Genomic DNA, 21,728 nt, shown 5'->3' with positions numbered 1-21,728 from the left:
CTTTTAGGATGGCAAATCATGCTGGCAAGAAATTGTTAAGCCATTTTTCTTCTTATTTCATGTGAAAAAAGATTTACCGCAATGAGTTTGTATCAGGAAATTGGATGTATGTTTGAAATATTGTAAATATGTGTTTTAGTAACGATTGAATCATTATTTGTGTTGAATTTTTCATTGTTCAATTTTTTTGTGGACACTCCAATACTGAACATGAAATGAACAAAGATTGGCAAAAATCGGCAATATTTCAATTTTCAAATATTGCACCCTATCCTAAGCATTGATTCTTGCAAATTTGAGCAAAACTTTCTATTAATCAAGTGAAATGTGTGCTGTATAGATGAAAAACATGCTTGCCTTTTGCAAATACGTGCATTTCATCATCAATTTAACTTCTACGGTTTGACTCGCACGACGCTTTTCTCTTATTTATTAATCATTGCTTTCACTCCATTCATGTTGATGTATTTAAAATATTTAAAATTAAATTGTTCAACAATAACAAAGAAAAACGCACGCCAACATCCCCACCGAGCCTGTCAACACCTACTCAACACCGAACGCAACGCCACGCCGCCGCTCATGTTACCCACCCTGTTTGTCCGAGACAAACGAATAGCAATATTAATGTGCCTGTGTTGTACACTTTTAAGCTCTCGTATAAAAACGAATGTGAGCGATGGCAAGTGTCCTTTTGCTTCCTTTCCCCACGTGCACCGCCAGTGCAAGTGTTGCTGGATAATAATAACAGTACATTCACAGGCTTCCCGTACAACGGTGATGGTGTCACAACGGTTCGAGCTGGAAGGTGGGAGTTATGCCATTTGCCCGGCATGTATCATCGGTATTGTGTTTCGAAACTCTCCATTTTACCTCGTGTATTCCCTCTGGTGGGATTTGTGTGTGTGTGTGTGTGTGTGTGTGTGTGTGTGTGTGTGTGTGTGTGCACGCGACTGTGTGTGTGTGTGCAAAAAGAGCACGAAATGGCTGGTCTCGATCTTGCCTCGCCGGAGCCTGCACATGATAAGTTTCAATAACCAAGGCATCAGAACAAAGGAATTAGCTAATGGGGGCAAACTGTGTGTGTGTGTGTGTGTGCATGTGTGTGGGATGTGCGTGTGCTGGTGTACGTGTGTGTGCGCGCCTGTGTCACAAAAAGGATGAATATTTTCAATAGCATTTCTTTCACGCATCCGTGCATACATATGAGATATGCAGGCAAAAATGCATGCGTTATGAATGCAGGCGAGCCATGCATCAACGGGAAAAGGAAGGAGCTTTTCACCTGCATGCTAACGCTTGAGGAAGCTGAGAATTTATCCAGCTTGCACAATTCGCCCATGAGACAAACGGCCGGTACCGGGGATGCATAATTTTCATTGCATTAATTTAACGTGCTGCTGCCGGTGCTGGTGCGTTGGTAGCAATTTAAATTAGTAATTGTGTGATGTATGAAGGTATATTCAGCGATAAGGTTTATCCTTGTATGTATAAAAGTAAACTGATTTTTAAAAGAATAAGCTATAACATCGTATGTAGAATTTAATACATTAATGTGTGTAATGTGGCAGGTCAACGTTGTGAAAATAAATGTCAACACATTTACACATCATTACGCCAATTATTGCATTCGCTGCATACATGTATAAGCGGCAATTGGTTCGGTTAACATGTTCGATCGATCTTCCACAGCACCTGCGGCAATGTAAAACGATGTCGCCGTCGTCGCAGTCAAAAATTATGTTCCTCGCTTCACCGACCACAGTTTTACTGACATCATCTTGTTCCTTCTCGTCCCTCTGCCAACACGCGTGGCTAAAACTTTGAGCGCAAATTTATTGACTCAACTTTCCGGGCGTCTTCAAACTACACCCATGCCAAGGTTTTCCACCACCACTACCACCACCGCCCATAGGCAGACATCCGGCCTAAGAGAATGTGTCACGTGGAGCTGGTGTGCAAGGGATGCAGCTCCTAACAATTTTGACACACGTTAACATGCAGTTAGGTTCGACGGCTGAACCTGCTGGGCGCTGCGTCTCCTCCGAAATGGGAAGTGAGCGACGCGTGAGCGCTTGGCGTATACTCTATACATGATGCCTGAAGCAGACATTGGTACCTCAGATGGACGCAAGGTGTGCATCCTTTTGCGTAAGGGTGTCTGTGTGTGGTAAAGTTTCAATATTTCACTCTAGATGCATAACGTATCTACTCTGCTGGACCGAGCAGTAAATAAGCGGCAAACTATTTTAAGTTCCTTTTGTGAGCGTAAGCTCAACAACTGCAGCACTCCCCGTACCAGCAGACTGGTTGAACCGAAAGGAAGGATGTTATTTACATTTGCTTGCCGCTTTTTGTACGAACTAATTTTTCGTACCAGCTCTAAGGAATGGCACTGTGTAAAACAACAGCCAAACTTTGATAATCTTAGAAAGCACACACACACAACACTAGACAGGGGCAACAACTACACAACAGACAGCCGGCCAACAACTTCGGTGGCAGAGCGTTACCCGTTGTTGATACAGCAGATTAGTTTGCGATCAGATAATTGTTTGAAAACGGTCAAAGCTGAACGAACCGTGCCCCTATTGCTGTTGTTGTTGTTGCTGCTGTGCAATGTACAACTCGTGGGTGCGAGCGGTGCGGTTGTTTGCAGCCGTAAGCTGTAACTGTGTTGTCGGCAAAGTTGTAAAATTTATCATCAAAGGCAGCACTTTTCGTGTGAAGATTGGAGTGAAGCGTTACTTTGGTTTCTCGCTTGTTCGAAACAGTATTTCCAGAATCAGCTCAACAAAAGCTGCTGTGCCGATAAAACGCAAAGGTGCGAAAAGGTGGTAAACAGTTGAGCTTGATTTAGGACACCGGGCAAAGTCGGATTAGTAGCAGTGCTTTTATGCTTATACGAAGAGCGCCAGCTGGTGGATTCGTTCGAGTTGGCTTCAGCATAGTACAATATTTAGTGAAGCTTAGTATAAAATAGTATCGTTCTGAGAAATGAGACGTTGCTTCAGCAAGGGAGTAAAACGAGATTATCATGGAATTTATTGTTTAGGAATGAGAAAGATCACGGACAAACAATACGGAGATTTGGAAATTGTTGTTTTTTTACCTTATTTGCGCAGTTTTTTAGATTTCTGCAGTAATTGTAGTTTTTAGTGTCTCCCTTCGAGCAACGTTCAGATTTTCCGTCCTCAATCATGTCTCACTGCTTGTACACGCTTGTAGACAAATCGTTATCCTGCGAAATTTAAATTCCCGATAATACCGAATAAATGCATACATAAATTTAGCGACACACAGAATCACACATATACACACACATACACACTTATCACAGCATACACACCACGTAGAATATTATGCAGATCACGACCTTCGCAGCGTGATGCATTGCGATTGTCCTGTCAGTGTCGACACGTGCTGCGGGGCGGTGTGAAGTTGGCAACTGCTGAAGCTGCTCGCTTACAGCACATCCGGAAACGCTTAAAAACGTGAGATCAAATAGGTGAAAAATTTGTGTAAAAATAAGTTTGCACAAAAAGCTCCGCTCCAGCTCTTTGGTCGAGGTAAGGGTTAGTCCACAATCAACCGGTCCTTCCTTGGTGCTCCTTCGCATGTTCTTCTTCACATTGCCCGGAACATTGAAGTGTTACATACCAGGAAGATACCAGCGTACCAGCTACAAAGTATGGCGTCGTACGTGACTAGTGGTGGTAGGTAGGGTCGCACATTGGCCATTGGAGTGGGTGGGTTATCAGGCGGGAAGAAATCAGTCTCTCGTTCTTAGTCCGATCGTATCGGAGTTGCTCATTTTCGTTTCTGGTCACACGCTGTGTTAGCTAAATTGAGTGTTAGGCAAAGTCGCTGGGTGGGAGAAAAACTTTGCCACAAATCTTAAAATTAGATTGCATCGGATTGCGATAGGAATAAAGTAACGATAGTGTGTGTGTGTGCGTGTGTTACAGTGCTGCTTTCATTGCACTCTTCCCCTTGTAGGAGAAGACGTTACATGGTTCTGATTTTCTGAACCAATGCATTCGATGTACTAGTTTGTGCCTCGACTATCGAGCACCATCGCTGTGTTAGTTGGCAAAACTTTCCTTCCTCCGGCAGTAGCTTTTATACTTTAACTTTTCCACTCCTTCTCCTATTGAAAGCACTTTACATTCACTAGGCAAGCGACTAGTGTTCGCTGGTATCTTCCTCTCCAGCAACCAGCAACACACCAGTGGCGTACCTTTGACCGAAGGCCAGCAGAAAATGAGCCGGCAAACGCTGTGAGCATGGTGGACGGGAACGCTGCATCGCGCGAATAAATAATGAAAAGAGAAGCAAGCTAACCCTTCCCGTCTCCAGTGACCAGTGACAACAGCCCCATCGCACCGGCGTCGGCGGTATTGACACCACACTTTAATTAAAGAAGCTTGGCAAAAGTTTCCCTCCCGTCACTCGTGTGCAAGGATTATCTTGTTTTGAGTTTTCGCGTCAATTAAATTAGGAAAAGTTTCTCCTCTTGATTCGCGCGACGAATCGCGGACGCAAAACCCATCTCTCAATCGTTGAGCCGTGCCGCGCCCGCTCGCTCAGTGGTTTAATTTTCAAAAGAAACATCCGGCCCGCCGCTCCAGACTGCCCCATACGTCCCACTTCATCATACCCCTTACATGGCGCGTACTTGGTCGTGAAAGTTTTCAAAGCATGCTATTTTTCCTAGATGTTTTTATCTGTGTGCCTTCGATCGCGCGCTCGCTTGTGCGATGGGCGATGCACGTTACCTTTACAGTTTGTTTGGAATCGTTTAATTTAGCGAACCCAAACGAGCTCGTTACGGTACGTTTGCCGTAGCGTAGCCTAATGCTAGAAGGTTTTTGGTGCCCAAGGGCGCGCACACACGTTCAAAGTGATTGCTTTAATTAATTTAATGCTGTTTCAGTGTTAAATTGGTATTCAGTTACCGAATGCAGATAGAAGAAAAATAAAAATGGAGGCTAAAGGTTAGGAAGAGAAAATTATCATTCAAATCAAATGTAATGCATACACAAGCTTTTGAAGAAAATGGTTAGTTGCGACACAATTTCGAGTGTGGGTAGCAACCAGACTCATCAGAAATTATTTATATATACTTTTTCTTCTTTTTCCTTTTGGCATAACACCCGTTGTCGATCAAGACCTTACCTTGTACCACTAATGGGTTTGGCTTTCAGTGACTTATTGATTACCCATAGCAGGATAGTCAGTCCTACGTATGGCGGCATGGTTCATTCGGGGCTTGAACCTATGACGGGCATGTTGTTAAGTCGTACGAGTTGACGACTATACCATAAGACCGGCCCCTATATGCCTATATATATATATATATATATATATATATATATATTAGCGCAATATAAATTAAAATTTCCCCAAGGGACTGGACTACCCGGGTGCGGTGTACTTACAGAAGTTTTCATACGATCTGATTAAGTTGGCATACTTTCTGGACCATGTATGAGACTAAATAATACGTTCATTAATAGTTTATGATTATGTCATAACGTTACAAGGTGTCCAGTAGTGATGGGTAAATTCAACAAAAATCCGGAATCGCTTCCGAATGACTCCGCCAAAATTGGAAGCGGTTCCGGAAGGTAGGTGCAAAACTCCGACCTCGGAGCCGTCTGGAGCCGTTCGGAGCCGTTCGGAACCGTCCGGAGCCGCTAGTCGGCAGCCGGAGCCGTCCGGAGCCGTCCGGAGCTGCTAGTCGGCAGCCGGAGCCATCCGGAGCCGTCGGAGCCGTCCGGAGCCGGCGGAGCCGTCGGAGCCGTCGGAGCCGTTGGAGCCGTTGGAGCCGTTGGAGCCGTTGGAGCCGTCGGAGCCGTTGGAGCCGTTGGAGCCGTCGGAGCCCTCCGGAGCCGTCCGGAGCCGCTAGTCGGCAGCCGGAGCCGTCCGGAACCGGCGGAGCCGTCGGAGCCGTTGGAACCGTTGGAGTCGTTGGAACCGTTGGAGCCGTCCGGAGCCTTCGAAGCCGTCGGAGTAGTTGTAATAGTCGGAAGCATTCTGAAGCGCATTAATTTCCCGATATTAGTGATAATTTTATTGTAAAAAACAGCTAACGAGTAAAAAAAGAGTCTTCTTCATTTATTGATATGAAGTTCAAGTTCAAGGAGCAATCGAACTATGACGGGAGGTGGGTTTGATAAAATACGAAACAACGAGGCAGACGAGTGTAATTATGGCAGTTTTGCACGGTTGTTTACATCGACTAACGTGTATGGTTTAGGCCGCACTTGTTTTTTACCGAATAACATGATGACACATGGACAAGACAAAGAATATAACTATCAACCATCCGTCCATCTTTTATGAAAATAAAGATCAATAATAGTTTGATTCATAGTTTTTCCCTATTTATACGGAGCAACCAATTGTTTTTGACTTTATTGTTTAAAAAAATACTTGTAAAATACTGTAATAAAAAAAACTTCAGAGCAATAAATGAAGGAGACTATTTTTTTACTCGTAAGCTGTTTTTTAAAATGAAATCATCGCTGATATCGGGAAATTAAGGCTCGAACTGGCTCCGTCGGCTTCGACGGCCCCAACGGCCCCAACGTCTCCAACCGGTTCCGTTGGCTCCAACGACTACAACGGTTCCGACCGGCTCCGGACGGCTCCGTCGGCTCCGTCGGCTCCGGACGGCTCCAACCGGCTCCGTCGGCTCCAACTGCTTCGACGGCTCCGACCGGCTCCAGCTGCCGACTAGCGGCTCCGACGGCTCCAACGGCTCCGACGGCTTCGGACGGCTCCGATGGCTCCAACGATTCCGGACAGCTCCAACGGCTCCAACGGCTCCAACGGCCCCGACGGCTCCGGACGGCTCCGACGGCTCCGGACGGCTCCGACGGCTCCAGCTGCCGACTAGCGGCTCCGGACGGCTCCGGAGGGCTCCGACGGCTCCGGACGGCTCCGGACGGCTCCGACGGCTCCGGCCACATCAGTTAGGACGGCTCCGACGGCTCCGGACGACTCCGGACGGCTCCGGACAGCTCCGGACGGCTCCGGACGGCTCCGACGGCTCCGGGCGGAATCGACGATTTGAATTTTTCGGAATCGGAGCCGGAGTAGCAATGCTCGGAAGCGATTCCGAGCCGTGGGTGCGATTCCGGTTACCCATCACTAGTGTCCAGATGCTATGCTAAAAATAACAAAACGACTATGAAATAACTTGTTTGTAAAACTTGAATAAAATTGTTATGTCACAAGGTAGTTGTAGGAACTAAAACAAAAATATTTTGTATAAGAAAACGAGAAATATCGATACAATCCTTTACCAATTTGCTCATGAAGATCACCTAGGCCCTTTCTATTGGACCTATCTAATGCAGAATATATGCTGGCTTACAGAGATCAATCTCTTTCAGCCCGCTTTGAAAGAGAATATTTAATACGCAAACTTGTATAAAACTTCATCATCAGCAGCAGCGTGCAGCCTCTTTCCATGGCCGTTGTTCTTCAGCAAGTTCCCCTTTGCCGGAAAAGTAAGGGGTTTTGCAAAGATCAAAGCAATTGCCTAACCTGCTTTGGCGTGCACTGTGCGTCCGTCATACATTGTGGAAAAATCGTTTTCCATGCGTACCTCCAATGGCGAAGCGAAGCGTCCTGTATTTCATTGAAATGAACTCTACCGTAAACAGGAGGAAGGAACGTGCACGTGGACAAAAGCAAAGCTACTTACAGTTTGGGGCTAGCAGAGCTACAGTTACAGTTTGAGGTTGTGCCCGTTTGTTTGAACTGTAATCGGAAAAAGGGGCAAAGTTTAAAGAAAAACAAGAGGCAGTTGAGTTTACTTCCGTCCGTACCAGAGGGACACGTACCGGTGCTCATAACGCTCTCTAATTAAGTGTGACCTGCCCGGTGCACAACTCTTTATTTATTCAAGCAATTAATATGCATCGTTTGTGATGAGTGCGGTTCAGCTATTTGCTATTACACTCCCGGTGCAAGTGATTTCAATGTTCACCCCGTTTGTGCTCGAATCGAATTTAATACGAATCGAACGCAAAACGCGTAAAACGTGTGAACGTGTTACAATGAGCATGTGTTTTTAACTGTCACTGCGTGCTTTGCTATCACGTGCGTGGACAAATTTTAGCATATTTCATTAAAAAAAATTATACGCATTATTCCTCTACAGCACGTACCAATCGTTTTCACCCATTCGCAGCGTAATACGTTTCGTAAAAATAGTAAAAATAATGGTGTACTTATTTACTCCGTTCCTTTATAAAAGAAGAGTTCTTATCAATGAATTTCAATTAAATTGTATGCTCCAGTCTCCAGATTTTCGTCTTTAGATCATTCCATGTAACATAGAACAGAGCTTTCATCCAAAACATCCAATTTGCTTCTCATTTATCGCATTGCGCTCGCATTACGCTTTTCACTTAATCACAGGCTCATTAATTCTGCCCGCTTTTGCACGATGCGAATTCAAGCAGTCCAGGTGCATGCCGATGAAAAGATTATCCGGATTTTAACTTGCTCAACAAGTTACATCGATCTGGACGCTGGACGGCAACATTTGAATAATTTGCTCTAAAAGGCAAAACCCTCTTCCGGGCACAGTGCTGGGTTTTCCGCAGTCTCCCGTGTGTACGCGCGAATTGCACGCGTTGTGGCCCGGAAAATGGTCAGCAGAATCGGCACCGCTCGAAACAAAGTCATCTTTCACTTTCTCGTTCCCTATCGCTTTAATTATGGAATAAATTTGAATAAATTGCCCACTGGCCGGGCCCGACCTCTGTGGGTTGTATGGGGATATTCCCGTTGGCGTTGGCCAACAGTCAAAACTTCATCACCCAAGACCGAACAAGCCATCGACGGTTTCGGTTGAATGTTTGGTTGTAATGGAAATGAAACTTCAGCGCCCGCCACCCATCCGGACTGGCCGGGTGGGAAAAGTTTGCCTGGCCCGGGTAAAACTAGCCCGAAAAAGATATATTACTTAAGTTAATTGTTGGCAAATTATTCTCTCTAAGCTTGCGCTTTAATTTCCGCCCTGCTTGTTGTACCACAATTCCGTGTGTTGTGCGAAAGTTGTGTGAAGCATGTTACAAAACGCTTGTACGCTTTGACGGTACCACCCGCCACCGCCCGGGTTAGGGGCTCAGCAAATATTCATTAGTATACGATGTGGAGCTGTCGCGTTGCGCTTAAGATCACATTTAGTGCTTAAATTTACATTTTGTTTACGCCCCCAAAATCCCCGCCCCATGTCGACGAAATCTGTTGCAAAGTGATGTCTAGATTTCACGGCACAAGAGACCCCGGTATCTGTGTGCTGTTTGCTTCTTCATCTTCCGTGGCCAGGCAGGAGGGGGAGGGTCCTGTTGCGAAAGAAAGCCAGGGAAGCCACACCGTAACCCATATGATGTTTTAAATATTTTAGCATCAGCATCTAGCAAAAATATGCAACCGGTCGGCGGTGACCGAGCGTGTCCTGGATTTAGGGGGCGGTGGGAAGGAGGCAGTGGGCAAGGAAGAAACTTGTACCGCCCGGCGCCGTGCCGTTGTTTGTAAGTGCCGGGGATGGCAAGCGAACAACCCATATCCCCGGTACCAGACCGCCAGGGTCGGTTCATCACATTCGGGCCATTAATAATGTACACCTTTCGTTCCCATCGGAAGTAAATAGAAATATTTTAAGGCTGTAGGCCTCCGCCGTAGGCCGTGGAAGACCTCCACCCGCCTTCATATTTTGCTTGAGGTGCTTGTATATGTGTGCATGTCTATTTTTTCATTCCTGCTGCTGTAGCTTCAAATTCTAGCAGTGTTTCGTGATACACAAATGGAAAGGCCGGTCCAGAGACGCTGCTGTGTGTCCCTAACAAAAGACAAACATAAAAAAGAAACCCACCATTGCGGAGGAGTTTATTCTTGAACGGAGCGGTGGCAGCAGCTTCCTGTGTCCTGGCCCGGGATTGACTTTTGTGGAATAGAGCGGGGCCAACGCATCGATAGCAAAGGGGATGAATAAATTACTGAAATTATTCTCCACCGAAAAACCGAAAACCGCTTGGGATCGCAATACCAGTCAGCACGGAGAAGAAAAGGCAGAATAAAAGAAAGTGCAAACATTCCCGTATCCGTATCCCTTTTTGAAAGGGCGGACCAGCCAGACGGAAAAGGGCGAGCTTAAGCTTTGGTCTATATTTGCCGCTAGGATTTTTCTGGTGTTAGGGATTTTGTAATCGTTTTCCAGGTATGCAAAAATGGCTGCCGTGCAACAAAAACAAAAAAAAAGCCCATAGCATTTCCCACGTGGCACAAGAGATAGCTGTTAGCTTTCAAAAATATTTACAAAGCTAAGCTACTTATTCCACCACGCAACAGTGCGAGTGTTTCAGTCGTGATAATGAGGGAAGGCGGAGAAGAGGAAGAAAAAAATCCAAGTCCCTCCCTCAGATTACATAATCAGAAGGCCGCGAAGGGCGAGCAATTCCATTGAAAATGGAATAGAAACTGGGAAATCGTCCTTAGCGTACTGTTTTTGCTTTTTTTTTGCCTCGTCCTGCTTTGCGCTGAAGGTTTCGAGGTAAAAAGCAAAACATAATTATTTTTGCCCACGTTCGAACGCTTTGCAACCATTTTCCGGGAAGCCTAATAACGGACGCACAGCGGAGTTAAGAAACCTTGGTGCAAACGAAGGCCCGATTGCAAACGCGTGTGTCGTTAAAACGTCCTCCTTGGCCACATCAGTTAGCTTATTAAAGTCGCCTAGGCCTTGAGTTTGTAAGCCAGCCCCCACCGGTCCAGAACTTTTGCACCGCACCAGAACCCACACTACCAGCGAGCGGCATCGGTAAGCCGGAGCCATTTGCGATCCTGATTTAATGCGAAGTCTATAACAACTAATTAATCATAAATTAGATGAAAATTGCGTTAACTACTCGCCCGCCATTGCCCCGTGCTGGGAAGCACTGTCTGCGTCTGTAAGCGTCTAATCGAGTGCTATGTTCTATTCCGGGGCGTACGAACCACGTTTGAAACTGAGCGAAGGTGTGCTTCCATGCCGGCACGCTGGTGCCGCGAAATTTATGTCGTGTTGCGTTCGAGCAGCAAAAGGAGGCACCGAAACTGGACTGGACTCGCGTGAGCTACGCTGCTCGATGGCACTATACCGTTTGCATTCGACGGTATTGGCATTCAACACATAGGCTTTTATGAAAATTTATATTGATAACGATAACAGGCTACACTTACGCGGGTTGCGCTCCGTTTGTGAAGCTTGATACGCTGAAGAGTCGGTGTCGATGTCGGTTTTGCACGGCAAGGCTGGGGAAGATGAACGCCACGGCCACAATGGAGTAGGCGCAGCTCTGCCCGGGGGCAGCTACTAGTGAACTGTGTGCTATAGACGGTTAATTGCTTAATTTGAGGATGAGTTATTGGAACAATGTTCCTTACGGGTATGATGGTAGTGATTTGAAATTCATTGTACAAGCAAAGCATGAAGTGAATTAGAACGGTACAAATCAATGCATAATAGAGAACAGTTTTGAAACAGTATTTATGATAGATGAATAGATTTGGTAGAGCTAACAGATTGGTTTTGGCTTGGAAACACAGCTGCTAAGCAACAAATTGATTCTGTTTCAGGTTAATGGCATACAGTTGCTTTGGTACTTTATATATATTGTCTTTTTTATATTTACTGTCTATTTTTAATGATTTTTTTTTCATTTGGGTTTACTTTGTAATTGGAAAATTCGAGAGCAGTGCTTCGGGCTGATTTTCATTGCAGCTCTGCAGCTTCACACGTTGTAATTTCAAAGACAGCTGCCACTCAGCTAGATCACAAGCTCAGTGCCGATCAACCAGCCTGCACCAACATCAAGTGGGTAGTAATTACAGTGGTAAGCAATCAATTGTGCTACCCTTAACCACCCGACCACACTCCCGAAGCCATTGTGCTGCTTTCGCAGGTGAATTCGCAGCCTTTCACCGTAATTACCACCAGTCCAGCTCCAACGTTGACCAACGTCCTAACGGAAGGTGAGAAAAAGGAAGGACAGGCACAGGAAATCACGTTTTCAAGATTAATCACTCTGCCCGCGCAACGGTGGTGCGCCTGGTAAGGCAAGAGTTTGGGGAATAGTTTGGTGGATCGGAAAATTTCCCTTCCCTTTGCGATGGAATGTTGCGCACTGCATACAGGTACAAAGGACCGGTAGATGTTTATGCTTAGCAACAATTAGCTATTCTGCAACAAGATAAACATTGTTACTTCGCCTGCGATGATGACAATGAGCAGTCCGTGTAGCCGTAAGCCGTAAGGGTCAGCTGGGCAGCGGGAAGAAATGTGTACGTTGTCTTTCAACCGCACAAACACACACACATACACAAAAGCAGCGTTGACCGTGCCATACCTTTCGGTGGTTGTGGTTTGCCAGTTGTGGTAAACCGTGGCCAATGTTATCTGACCCGAACTATCCAGGACACCAAATTGTTGTCCCTCTTGCCCTCTACGCCCTGGACAGTTGTAGTTGAAGGTGTACGAAGGCGCGAAATGGATCCCGAGTCACCACACTTAAGCTTATCTGTGAGCTGCTACTGCTGCTGCTGCTGCTTGAAACGGAGAGCCAGCCTGCAGCATAGCACTCGGGAAGGAAAAGCAACCCGGAACGATAATACTGATGGACAGCGACAGCGTAAGCCGTGCGCTGGTGGTGACGGGAGCACTAGATACAGAATCCAACCCACCACCAACTATCATGCAATACCCTGCTGCTGCTGTTCGCTGTTGAATATTTAATCAAATAGATCATTTTCCAGACTATCCGTTACTGGCCATCCGCCGTACAGCGTAGTCGCTGCTAAAATCCTGAACCAGCGTGTTGACCATCGACGTAAATTAGAGCGTAACGGAACTGGACGCGGTCGTGGCGGGGATGAGTCAATAGAGGGAGTGAGACGTTGATTAAAAGAATAACAAACACGAACAAACCGCCACGCCGGATCTTGGCATGGGCTCGATGTAAAATTTAGGATATTTACGGTATTTGCTCGCTCGAATCGAAACAAACCGGCCGGCGGCTTCAGATTCGTGCCTAATGCGTATATTACGCTAAATATTTGCTTCCTGTTAGCAACATGTTGCCACCACCAGTACCACAGTATGAAGTGGTCGCATCGCAATACGAAATGCCGGACCGGATGGAGGGACCCAGCGGACAGCGGACTACTCCCACTCCCACATCGGGTGCTGAACATGGCGTTCGGTGTTTTCTCGGGAGCATACAACACAGCAAAGGTACGGCAGCTTTACGGTAACACTCGTCGTCGAATGTGGTACCGATGTGCTGTGCTGCCACGGGCGTTGTTGTTATTGTTGTGCCTTGGTGTTCCTTGGGAAACGGATTCCATTTGCAATTGGTATGTGTTTGGTGTGGGAATGGGCTGTGCGGTACAGCGCATTGCAAAGGTTTCATCGGGTCCAGCGCTCGGGCGCTTCTCACCCGTGTACCCGTGTGTTTACGGCTGATTGGACGTAATTGAAAGTGGAGAAAACTTTACCAGACCGAGCTGTCAGGGTTGTATGTCCGTGGTGGGCCCGGTGTAAAATAATTAGCATCGGAATTTGTGTACACATTTCGGTGTGCTTGGAGCATGATTTTAATAAGCAAAACATGGGCACAGATTTCCGTACCGCGCACGGGGGCTCAGAACGTTTGCTTTTTTTCTTCTTTCCTTCCCGGTGGAAAGCTAACACGTCCCATCACACCTCTCCATTATCATTTCGCTCGAACAGGGAAACGATTTTGTTATAATGGGTTCTCGAGCGTGGGTTACTGAAGCTCAGCCCTTGTCAAACACTAGCCATTCCCACTCAGCGATAAGCCATCTTCAGCTAGCGGCAGTGGCAAATTAGGCACGACGTACTGTACTGAGAAAAAGAAATAATTAAGTGAAAATCATCGCTCTTTAATGGGTCCCCCCCGCACTTTAATGAGCACCTTTTGCCGCATGAAGTGGTGGCGAATTGTGGGAGAAGTTGTTCAAAAAGGAACGAATGGGTTCGTTTTTGCCCCTGTATCTTTGATTTGGCTCCAGCTACCGAGAAGAAAGCTCCGAAAAAAAAGGAAGCCCGCCTAATCCCTAGCTATAAGCCGAAAAGTAACCGCTGTCGCTCATTGCTGCCTGTACCTCTGGCTACCACTTCTTACGCCCCATCCCATTTCCAGCACGCACCGGAAAACCATTCGAAACATTCCGCTCTCCGCTCCGCTCCGAATGAAAAACGTTGCTCAGCAACGACGGGCAACAAAACGGGCCACGAGTGGGGCGCGCACAGTCGAGCAGCTGTAGTAAACAGCAGTTCGCCCGCGTCCGGGTTCGAGCAGTATGGCAGAGCGTGATGGCGTTTCGCTCGCCCCCGTGTACCACTATTGCTCTTCGCTCACGCTACTTTTCTCCGAATGTCAGTTACACTCTCAGCAGCACTCTCGCTCTCCGGTCACAGTGCAAAGGAAGGAGTTGGCGTCGGAGTGCTATCTGCGATGGAGGAGAGCGCACCATACACATACACATACACATTGTACACGCTTCCGGTGGCGATGCTGGCCTGATGTTCCGTTCAGTATCGCGTTATCCTTGACCGCGTTCGGGCAGAGGGAGTAAAAGCGTTCGTCTCGCGGCTCGTACGGGCCCGGCCATCCCATTCACAGTGCTGGTGGTGTCATATTGGATAGTACGACGGGAAAACCATCAAACCGTATCGCACCCAATTTGCTGCGAGATTGTGTGGGTGTGTGTGTGTGTGTGTTTCGTTCTCTCATAACGATCACGTGTGACGCACCGGGGGCTCGGTGTGTATGTGAACATGTTTGCATCGCAAAATCGTGCTCCGTAATGCTCCTTGTTGATAAGCAGCAGCGCGTCGCCGTGTCTGTCGTGTGGTGTGTATAAGAAGAAAACAACAACCAACCAAAAAAAAATGGTTATGTTGCAATAAAATGTGACAGCTCACACTTTCGCTGATGCCATCAGAAACAAAACGTAGCAACCGTACCGCAATGTCAACAGTCAGTGGCAACGACGCGTGTCACCGGCCGCCCCAGTGGCCAGACAAATCGACGACGCGCAGGGCAGCCCACCGCGGTGGCACTACAGCTGGTCAGGCTTATCGTCCGTTTGCAGCCGCCGCCGCCGCCCCGGCCGTGTTTTGTCGTGTGAGGGGGCAGTTCGGGTGGCAAAACAAAGTGTCAAGATCCGTTGTGTAAACAACAGGCGCTTCCGTGCAGGGGTAGGCGCGTTTGTTTTGAGCGTGGTGTCAGTTAAATAGAGTGTTTGCGGGCGAGTGACGGAAAAATCAGCGTGCCCGTGGTGATGTGGTGATTTCAGCACGGTGTAGTTCTGCTGGCCAGGAAAGTGTGTCGCTTGTTGCCCCAAAGTCATAGCAATAACCAACGCAAAGTGGTACCGTGGCAGATACTTGCAAGCAGATGCCAACGAGAGCGAAGTGAAAAGTGGCCAGAGCGGCGGTGAAAATCTCGAAGCAAGTTTGTTGCGTGAAGTGCAGTGAGTGGCATGCGGAACCATTGAAAAGCTCGGGGAAAAGTGTTTGCGCGGGTGTGGAGTGCACTTTAAAAATATTTCAAACACTGGGTACCACTTTTTCTCGAGTGTGCCATAGAGTGCAGAGAGAGAGTCATCCTTTTGTCACGTGCGAAACCCGTGTGCCATGCAGTTCGGGTCCCACCGAAACGTTCCACGACTGTGAAGCACTGTGGTGTAGCTTCTTTCGCTCGGCAGCCTCCACCACCACCTCAGGCCATTCCCGGTGGGTCAGTAGTGCGGATCAGTGCGAGGCTTGAATTAGCATAATAATTCAACTGCTTCGGTGGTGACTGCATTGGTAAAGCGAAACGGCAATTCATTCCGAAAAAGAGGTGTTTTTTTGGCGTTTTTATGAAATATATCGGCCCCACATTATATCGCTATTGTTGGCTGGCTGATCCGTTGGTGGAGTGTTTCGCACGGAATCGACTCCCTCGGCGCCTTCCACCGCGAATAGTGCAGTGTGTGTGTGTATGGATTGGGCAGTGGTTTTGGTAAGTGGTCCCCGGAGGAGAGCGATTTCTTGCCACTGAATGCCGTAACCCGGTCCAACTGCAACGCACGGCCAGCCGGGTTCCGTAACCATGAGGTATTCCATCGCTGCGCAGTGGAACTTTATCGTCTGTGGATTAATTTTGGCAGCATCCTTCATTACCGGTTCCGGTACGAGTCGAATTTTCGGTAAGAGCTTCTTAAATTTGCACTCGCTGCGCACTACACGTTCTGCGTGGATGGCGAAGGAATCTCCCTCGGCAGCGACTGCAAAGCGGCAAAGTGGCACAGGCACGACGCACGAGCTGGGAAGCATTTAATAAAGTGCTTGCGGAGTAAAAATGACGAACCATGCTACTGGTTAAAATGCTACACTTTTCACACTCTGCTTGTTGTTTGTTGCGTTGCAACTGGAGCGACCCGAGTGCTGCTGGAAAGTGGTCCGAAGCGTTAAGATACAGCATTAAAGCACAGTTTCAGCTGCAAAAGCCTGCGTGTGTGTGCGTGTTTGTTTGCGGAAAAAGTAGGAATAAAATGCTACAACAATTCCCCGCTGCGATAAAACACACTCCTCCGCAGGGTATGCTCGAGAAGAAAAGTGAGGAGCGAAAAAAAACTGCTGCTGCTAACACGAACACACGCCTGCAGACCTGTGCTTAGAAGCACTTCAGGTTGCGTTGGTACGCGGTACCCTTTCCCCGTGCCCTTTCCTCCGCTCCATACGCCCCCCTCGAGGGCATTGCCTATCGACCCCGTTGCGTCTTTATTGGATTTTTATTAAACGCTCTCTACTTAAACTTTGAAGCATCTTTCTAAACGATATTACGTGCATCATCTTGAAAGGGATAAGCATGTGCTGTGGGCTGCGGGCTATGATAGCTCATCCGTTGAGCTCTGGGGCGTCCTTCCTTGCTCCGTGCACGCGGCAGGAAACCTTCCTGTCTACAATCTGATACGCAAGATATATTCCCCATCCTCCTCCTCCCGACGGAACCTTTGCCCCCCCCCCCTCCCCCCTACACGCAGGTCGCAGTGTAACTAAGTGTGTTGGGTGGATAACGAGCTGATTGTGCTGCTAGTTGGCAGTAGTATCCTTACGGTCGGTGAAGCATAACACAGGTGTATTATCCCAGCATCCTTGCTGCCACTGGCACTGGCCGAGCTTGGCTTTTATCAGCAGTATCGATCGTACCCCTGCTGCCTATCGATCTGTGGGTCCGTGAGGAGGAAGCAGCCAGTGCCAGCGAACAGTACAGTGGCGCGTTAATGGGGTCGCATGAGTCATTTTAAGATTGATGTTATAGTGAAATTGATTTTGTGTAAATGGCGGATATGGTGGGCAGAAAATTGTGCTGCAACTCATAATTCATTTCGCTGGGGCGCCCTGAAAGTATGCAAAATGATTCGAATTGTGTTTGCTAATTTATTTGCCCATTTGTCGCATACAGGCAAATAGTTTGTTGGTTTGCTTTGAAACACATTCAGCTTCCTTCGGAATATAATTAAGTACCTTGCTTATGGAGCGTTTTAAAATACTAAAATAATGCTATAATGCATTGGCTACATCACTACTATTGAAAGACATTTTAAGTTTAAAGTATGTGGCACAACTATTAACGTAAATAGTAACAAAATTCTCCTGGCAAGCTTTTCAATAGCCATACAATAGTAAAATAAATCCTTCCTATCCAACAAACCGAAGTGTAGAAGGGAGTGTGACGAATGTTATAGAATGTAACAGTGCTTTGTTTGTACAGCTTCTTGACAATATAATCAAATGAAAAGAAAGACGGAACGCGGGTGGAAACCACTTTGTGCCTTCAACAAAGGTTAATCCATTCGACAAACGTCAATCGAACGCTTTTTTGCCCGCCCGCGGACTCTCCCTGCACGGCGGTGGCGAGCTGAGGATGGCTTTCCATCGTGTTTAATATTTCAATAGTAGTCAAATATAATCGATTGACTCGCGTGGTTCGGAGAACGCAAAATCAATTGCAAGCTAAACCGTCCGTCTGCGCGGGCCGTTGCCGCGCCGGAGAATAACAAAACCCCCGCCACACACACACACACAAAACGAGTTTACGCAAAAGATGAAACACATAATCAAATTTAGCAACAGCACGCCAGACGGTTGGCGGGCAGGCAATGGCACGACCACCACCAGCACACGCCGGCACCATTTTCCGTCCCGATGGGAGGAACGATACATCCTTGTCAATATTAGCAATTTAAATACACATTGCCTCGAACGTTTCGATCCCAACCCACCCCCCCCCCCCCCCCCCTTCCCCTCAGTCCGGTTGCCCATCTGTCCCATCTACTCCGCTCGCCTCCCATCGTCTCGCCCTCCTGAGCAGAGAGCCAGCATCGTAGCACGAGCGCGATATCCAGCCACCCAGATCCCACGTGGGACTTTTACGGGCCACTTTTCGTGTACTAAAAATACAACACAGCAGCAATACAAGAAGAAGTAGAAAAATTCAATACAACCCCTTTTTTCGACCACCACGACCGTACGACCCCTAAGTTTTCCCCCGGCTCCCGCTCCGGCCCTCCCATCCACTGTAACCACGGGGCGAGAAGTTTATTCCGGACATTTAAACGAGCTTCCCAACCGTTCCGTTCCGATTCGGCAGGCGCGGCAAACACGGTGAGCAACACCGCCCGCTCGCCGAACTCTCTGCCCGGTCGCGGTGAAGTGTTTCGACAATTTATTCGACGATACATTACAAATGATTGATTTCGGGCAGGGACGACAAGGACCGTGTTTTTTCGGTACGATGGAAACGGTTTGAGTGGGCTTCAATGGCGGGGGGGGGAGGCGAGTAGAGTAGTTGGCCATGCCCACGCAATCGAGCCGGAAAAAGCCCCGTTTTGATTCCGTTCGCTTCGTGCGCGCTTTCTTGCGGACGGGAAGCGACAGCCGTCGCAAGGGTAGGAATCGCTTTTCTCCCAGCAGACGGCCGGCGGGGAGTGGGGCGAGGGCCCCCAGGGCAAACAAATCACAACTGAATTAGGATGAATGGTGAAGTATTTGGTTGAATTATGGTACACAATTTCGGGTATGTGTGTGTGAGCGAGCGCGCACCTCGACAACGGTTTGTCGGTTTGGGGTTCGTCCACCGTTTTGAGGTTGAAATGAGCGTCTTCTGACAATTGTTTCGTTCACAGCATCCCGCACAGGACGCACAGCCGTGAACTGTGGCTGAAAGGTGGTTGGAAAGCATGGTGTTTTTTTTCTTTGTTTGGGAACATAATTAATGTACCCTTTTTGTTTGTGCTATTTAAAGGGAACAGTTCAATTGTGTGATGAAAAGGCTGCAATGATGTTTCTTTTACTTCCCATTATAAAAACCAACATTTAGGAGGGATGTTGTGGACGATGTCAGTTGGGCGTTGGGCGCTTTATTTTTGATGAGTTTGACAGACGATTGCTTTCTACGCACAAGAATAGAAAAGCAAATTCAGTTAACACAACATCCAGGTTTTTAGAATGTTTTGGTTAATATGAAAACCTGCTTTTTGGTTTGCATAATCGTGTGTACATATATCTGGCTGTTCTTTAGAATGGTTTTAAGTTTCGTCTGCTCATAACTCGAAGAATAGTTTGATTTCCGCTTCACATGGCACATTAAATTTAAAATAAACTGTAACTTTTCAATTTTTTATGCCTTTTAGGTTTTTTTAAATCCGATTTTTGTAGGTTTTTAGAATGTTTTTGCACGATGTATTGCCTGTTTCCTAATTTTTATATTTTTCAATCCGTGACTTATTGACCGTTTTACAGATATTTTAGACAAATAGTGTCAAACCTTTTTTGGCATCGTCCCAAAACTGATTTTTAAACCAAATGAGTCAACAAATTTTAAGAAAGTAGTCAATAAATCATGACAGAAAAATCCAATCATTGGAAAAAACTAGTTGGCAACGCATAAAAAAGGCATTAACGAGGATCTAAAATTCGTTTAAAGTTTGTAAGTTTGTTTTTTGCCTTGTAACGTGTTAAAAATCATGTAGATCACGCGAAAAATTTATTGTAAATTATTGTGATTGGATTGAAAGTATATCATAGCTGTTGAACGACATGTTATCAGCTGTTAATAAATATATTCATTTTGGGCATAATGCTTTTTTAATTATCACAATAGTACTAAAACTGTACGCTAGGACTATGGCTTGATATTGATTTTCTACTATAGTGTTTAATATATTGCTTATATATATTTTTAATTTAATACTGCGTAAGCTATTCAAGAGACGCATTTTCAAACTCCCTTGGGTATGTCAACTCAAGTAAATTATCAGTTCCTTCGAAAAACCTACACGACCATTGTGGTGTATGAAACCAACTAATTTTATTCATAGAATCAAATCAGGTTCAGTATTATTCAATACCCAAACACACACATTTTGCTTACTTGTGTGAGACTGACACAGGAGAAGGCAAAACAAAACAAAAATCATCACCAAACTATACCATTGCGCTTCATTACTGCACAAAAGACGAGAATGATCTTTATACCCGAACAAGCAAGCACAACGGCCCCATTTGCCCTGGGAAACTGTTTTCACTCAACGTCAATGCTCGGCGTGTGTTCGGTCGCTCTCCACCCGACTCAACGTAATTGACAAATGGCTTACGACTCCGGGAAAGCAGAGACGCTCATTTGCACCTTCTTAATAATCCAATTAATTTGGCCCGAGGTCCTTTTGGCAAACAAGATTATCCTTAAACCGAAACGACCCTGCACTTGCCGCCGACCATCCACCGCTATCAGCCGTGCTCTGCTTATGATTTGTTAATTTGATTCTACAAAATCATTTCGTTCGATTCGTACGGCGAAGTAGCAAGACGAACGCTGCAGCAGCAGCAGCAGCAGCAGACGGCATCAAGAACGTCTGGGCACGGTCACTCCTCTCTACTTCTAGCATTGATCGTTTTTTTATTAACGTTCCTTCCCAACTCATTTGAGCGTCATTGAGCGTCCCCCATTCTTTTGGAGAGGCGAAGAGCGTTTACAAAACTGGTACCAGCTTGCCCTAAGCGTCATCTCCAGCATCCGAAACGGGGTGGAAGAAATACATTTATAATCCTACAACCGATTGATACCGAACGGAGACTGACGTAACGGTGTTCGGACGAGTTTTGCACAGATTTCCACTTGCAGCAGTAACCGTTTTGTTCCCCATCTATCTTTCTCCCCTCCACACACACAGCTCGGTTTGCTCACTGTCGTCGCGTGTGTCATTCCAATTTTGTGATAAAATGTGCCACAGCCGGTTTTGCCGGTGGATGCTCTGCATTCGACAGGTCGTGGCTCTGTGTGGCGCTTGGGGATCACGCGACTACCGGCCCCCACTCCATCAATCCGACCGTCCGATGTTGGATCGCCGTGTAAGGCGTACGAAGAAAGCCAAACTACGACAGCGGCAGCTGTCTGTTCCAGACGCGCGCTCTGAGCTACTGCGCTTAAGATCGAACGTCTTAGTTGCTTAGCCCTGCCCTGGCAAACACTCGAATGGTAGCGTCCCGAAGTGTCTGCCTGTCTGCATTTTCTTTTTTCACATACACACACACAAACAGTGAGATGATACGTAAAAACTGATAAAAACTGGCCCGCTACGGCGAAAGGAGA

The 21,728-nt window shown here is 46.8% G+C and overlaps 1 protein-coding gene across 2 annotated transcripts in view; it reads left to right on the top strand.

Annotated features, from left to right (window-relative positions):
• The first annotated feature begins 14,637 nt into the window (after positions 1-14,637).
• The window catches only part of LOC120961008 (tyrosine-protein phosphatase 99A), a 45,624-nt gene continuing 38,533 nt past the window's right edge, over positions 14,638-21,728 (top strand). The window contains exon 1 of one of the 2 annotated variants that reach the window (XM_049606791.1): positions 14,638-16,281. In XM_049606791.1, the coding sequence (XP_049462748.1) occupies positions 16,185-16,281 (97 nt within the window). In that variant the 5' untranslated portion in view covers positions 14,638-16,184. The remainder of the gene's footprint in view (positions 16,282-21,728) is intronic. The other variant, XM_040384547.2, reaches the window with a different exon arrangement.

The sequence above is a fragment of the Anopheles coluzzii genome, chromosome 2 (assembly GCF_943734685.1).
Source record: "Anopheles coluzzii chromosome 2, AcolN3, whole genome shotgun sequence".
NCBI classification, from domain to species: domain Eukaryota; kingdom Metazoa; phylum Arthropoda; class Insecta; order Diptera; family Culicidae; genus Anopheles; species Anopheles coluzzii.
The sequence above is the reverse complement of the archived record's forward strand: the minus strand, read 5'-3'. Positions and strand labels throughout refer to the sequence as shown.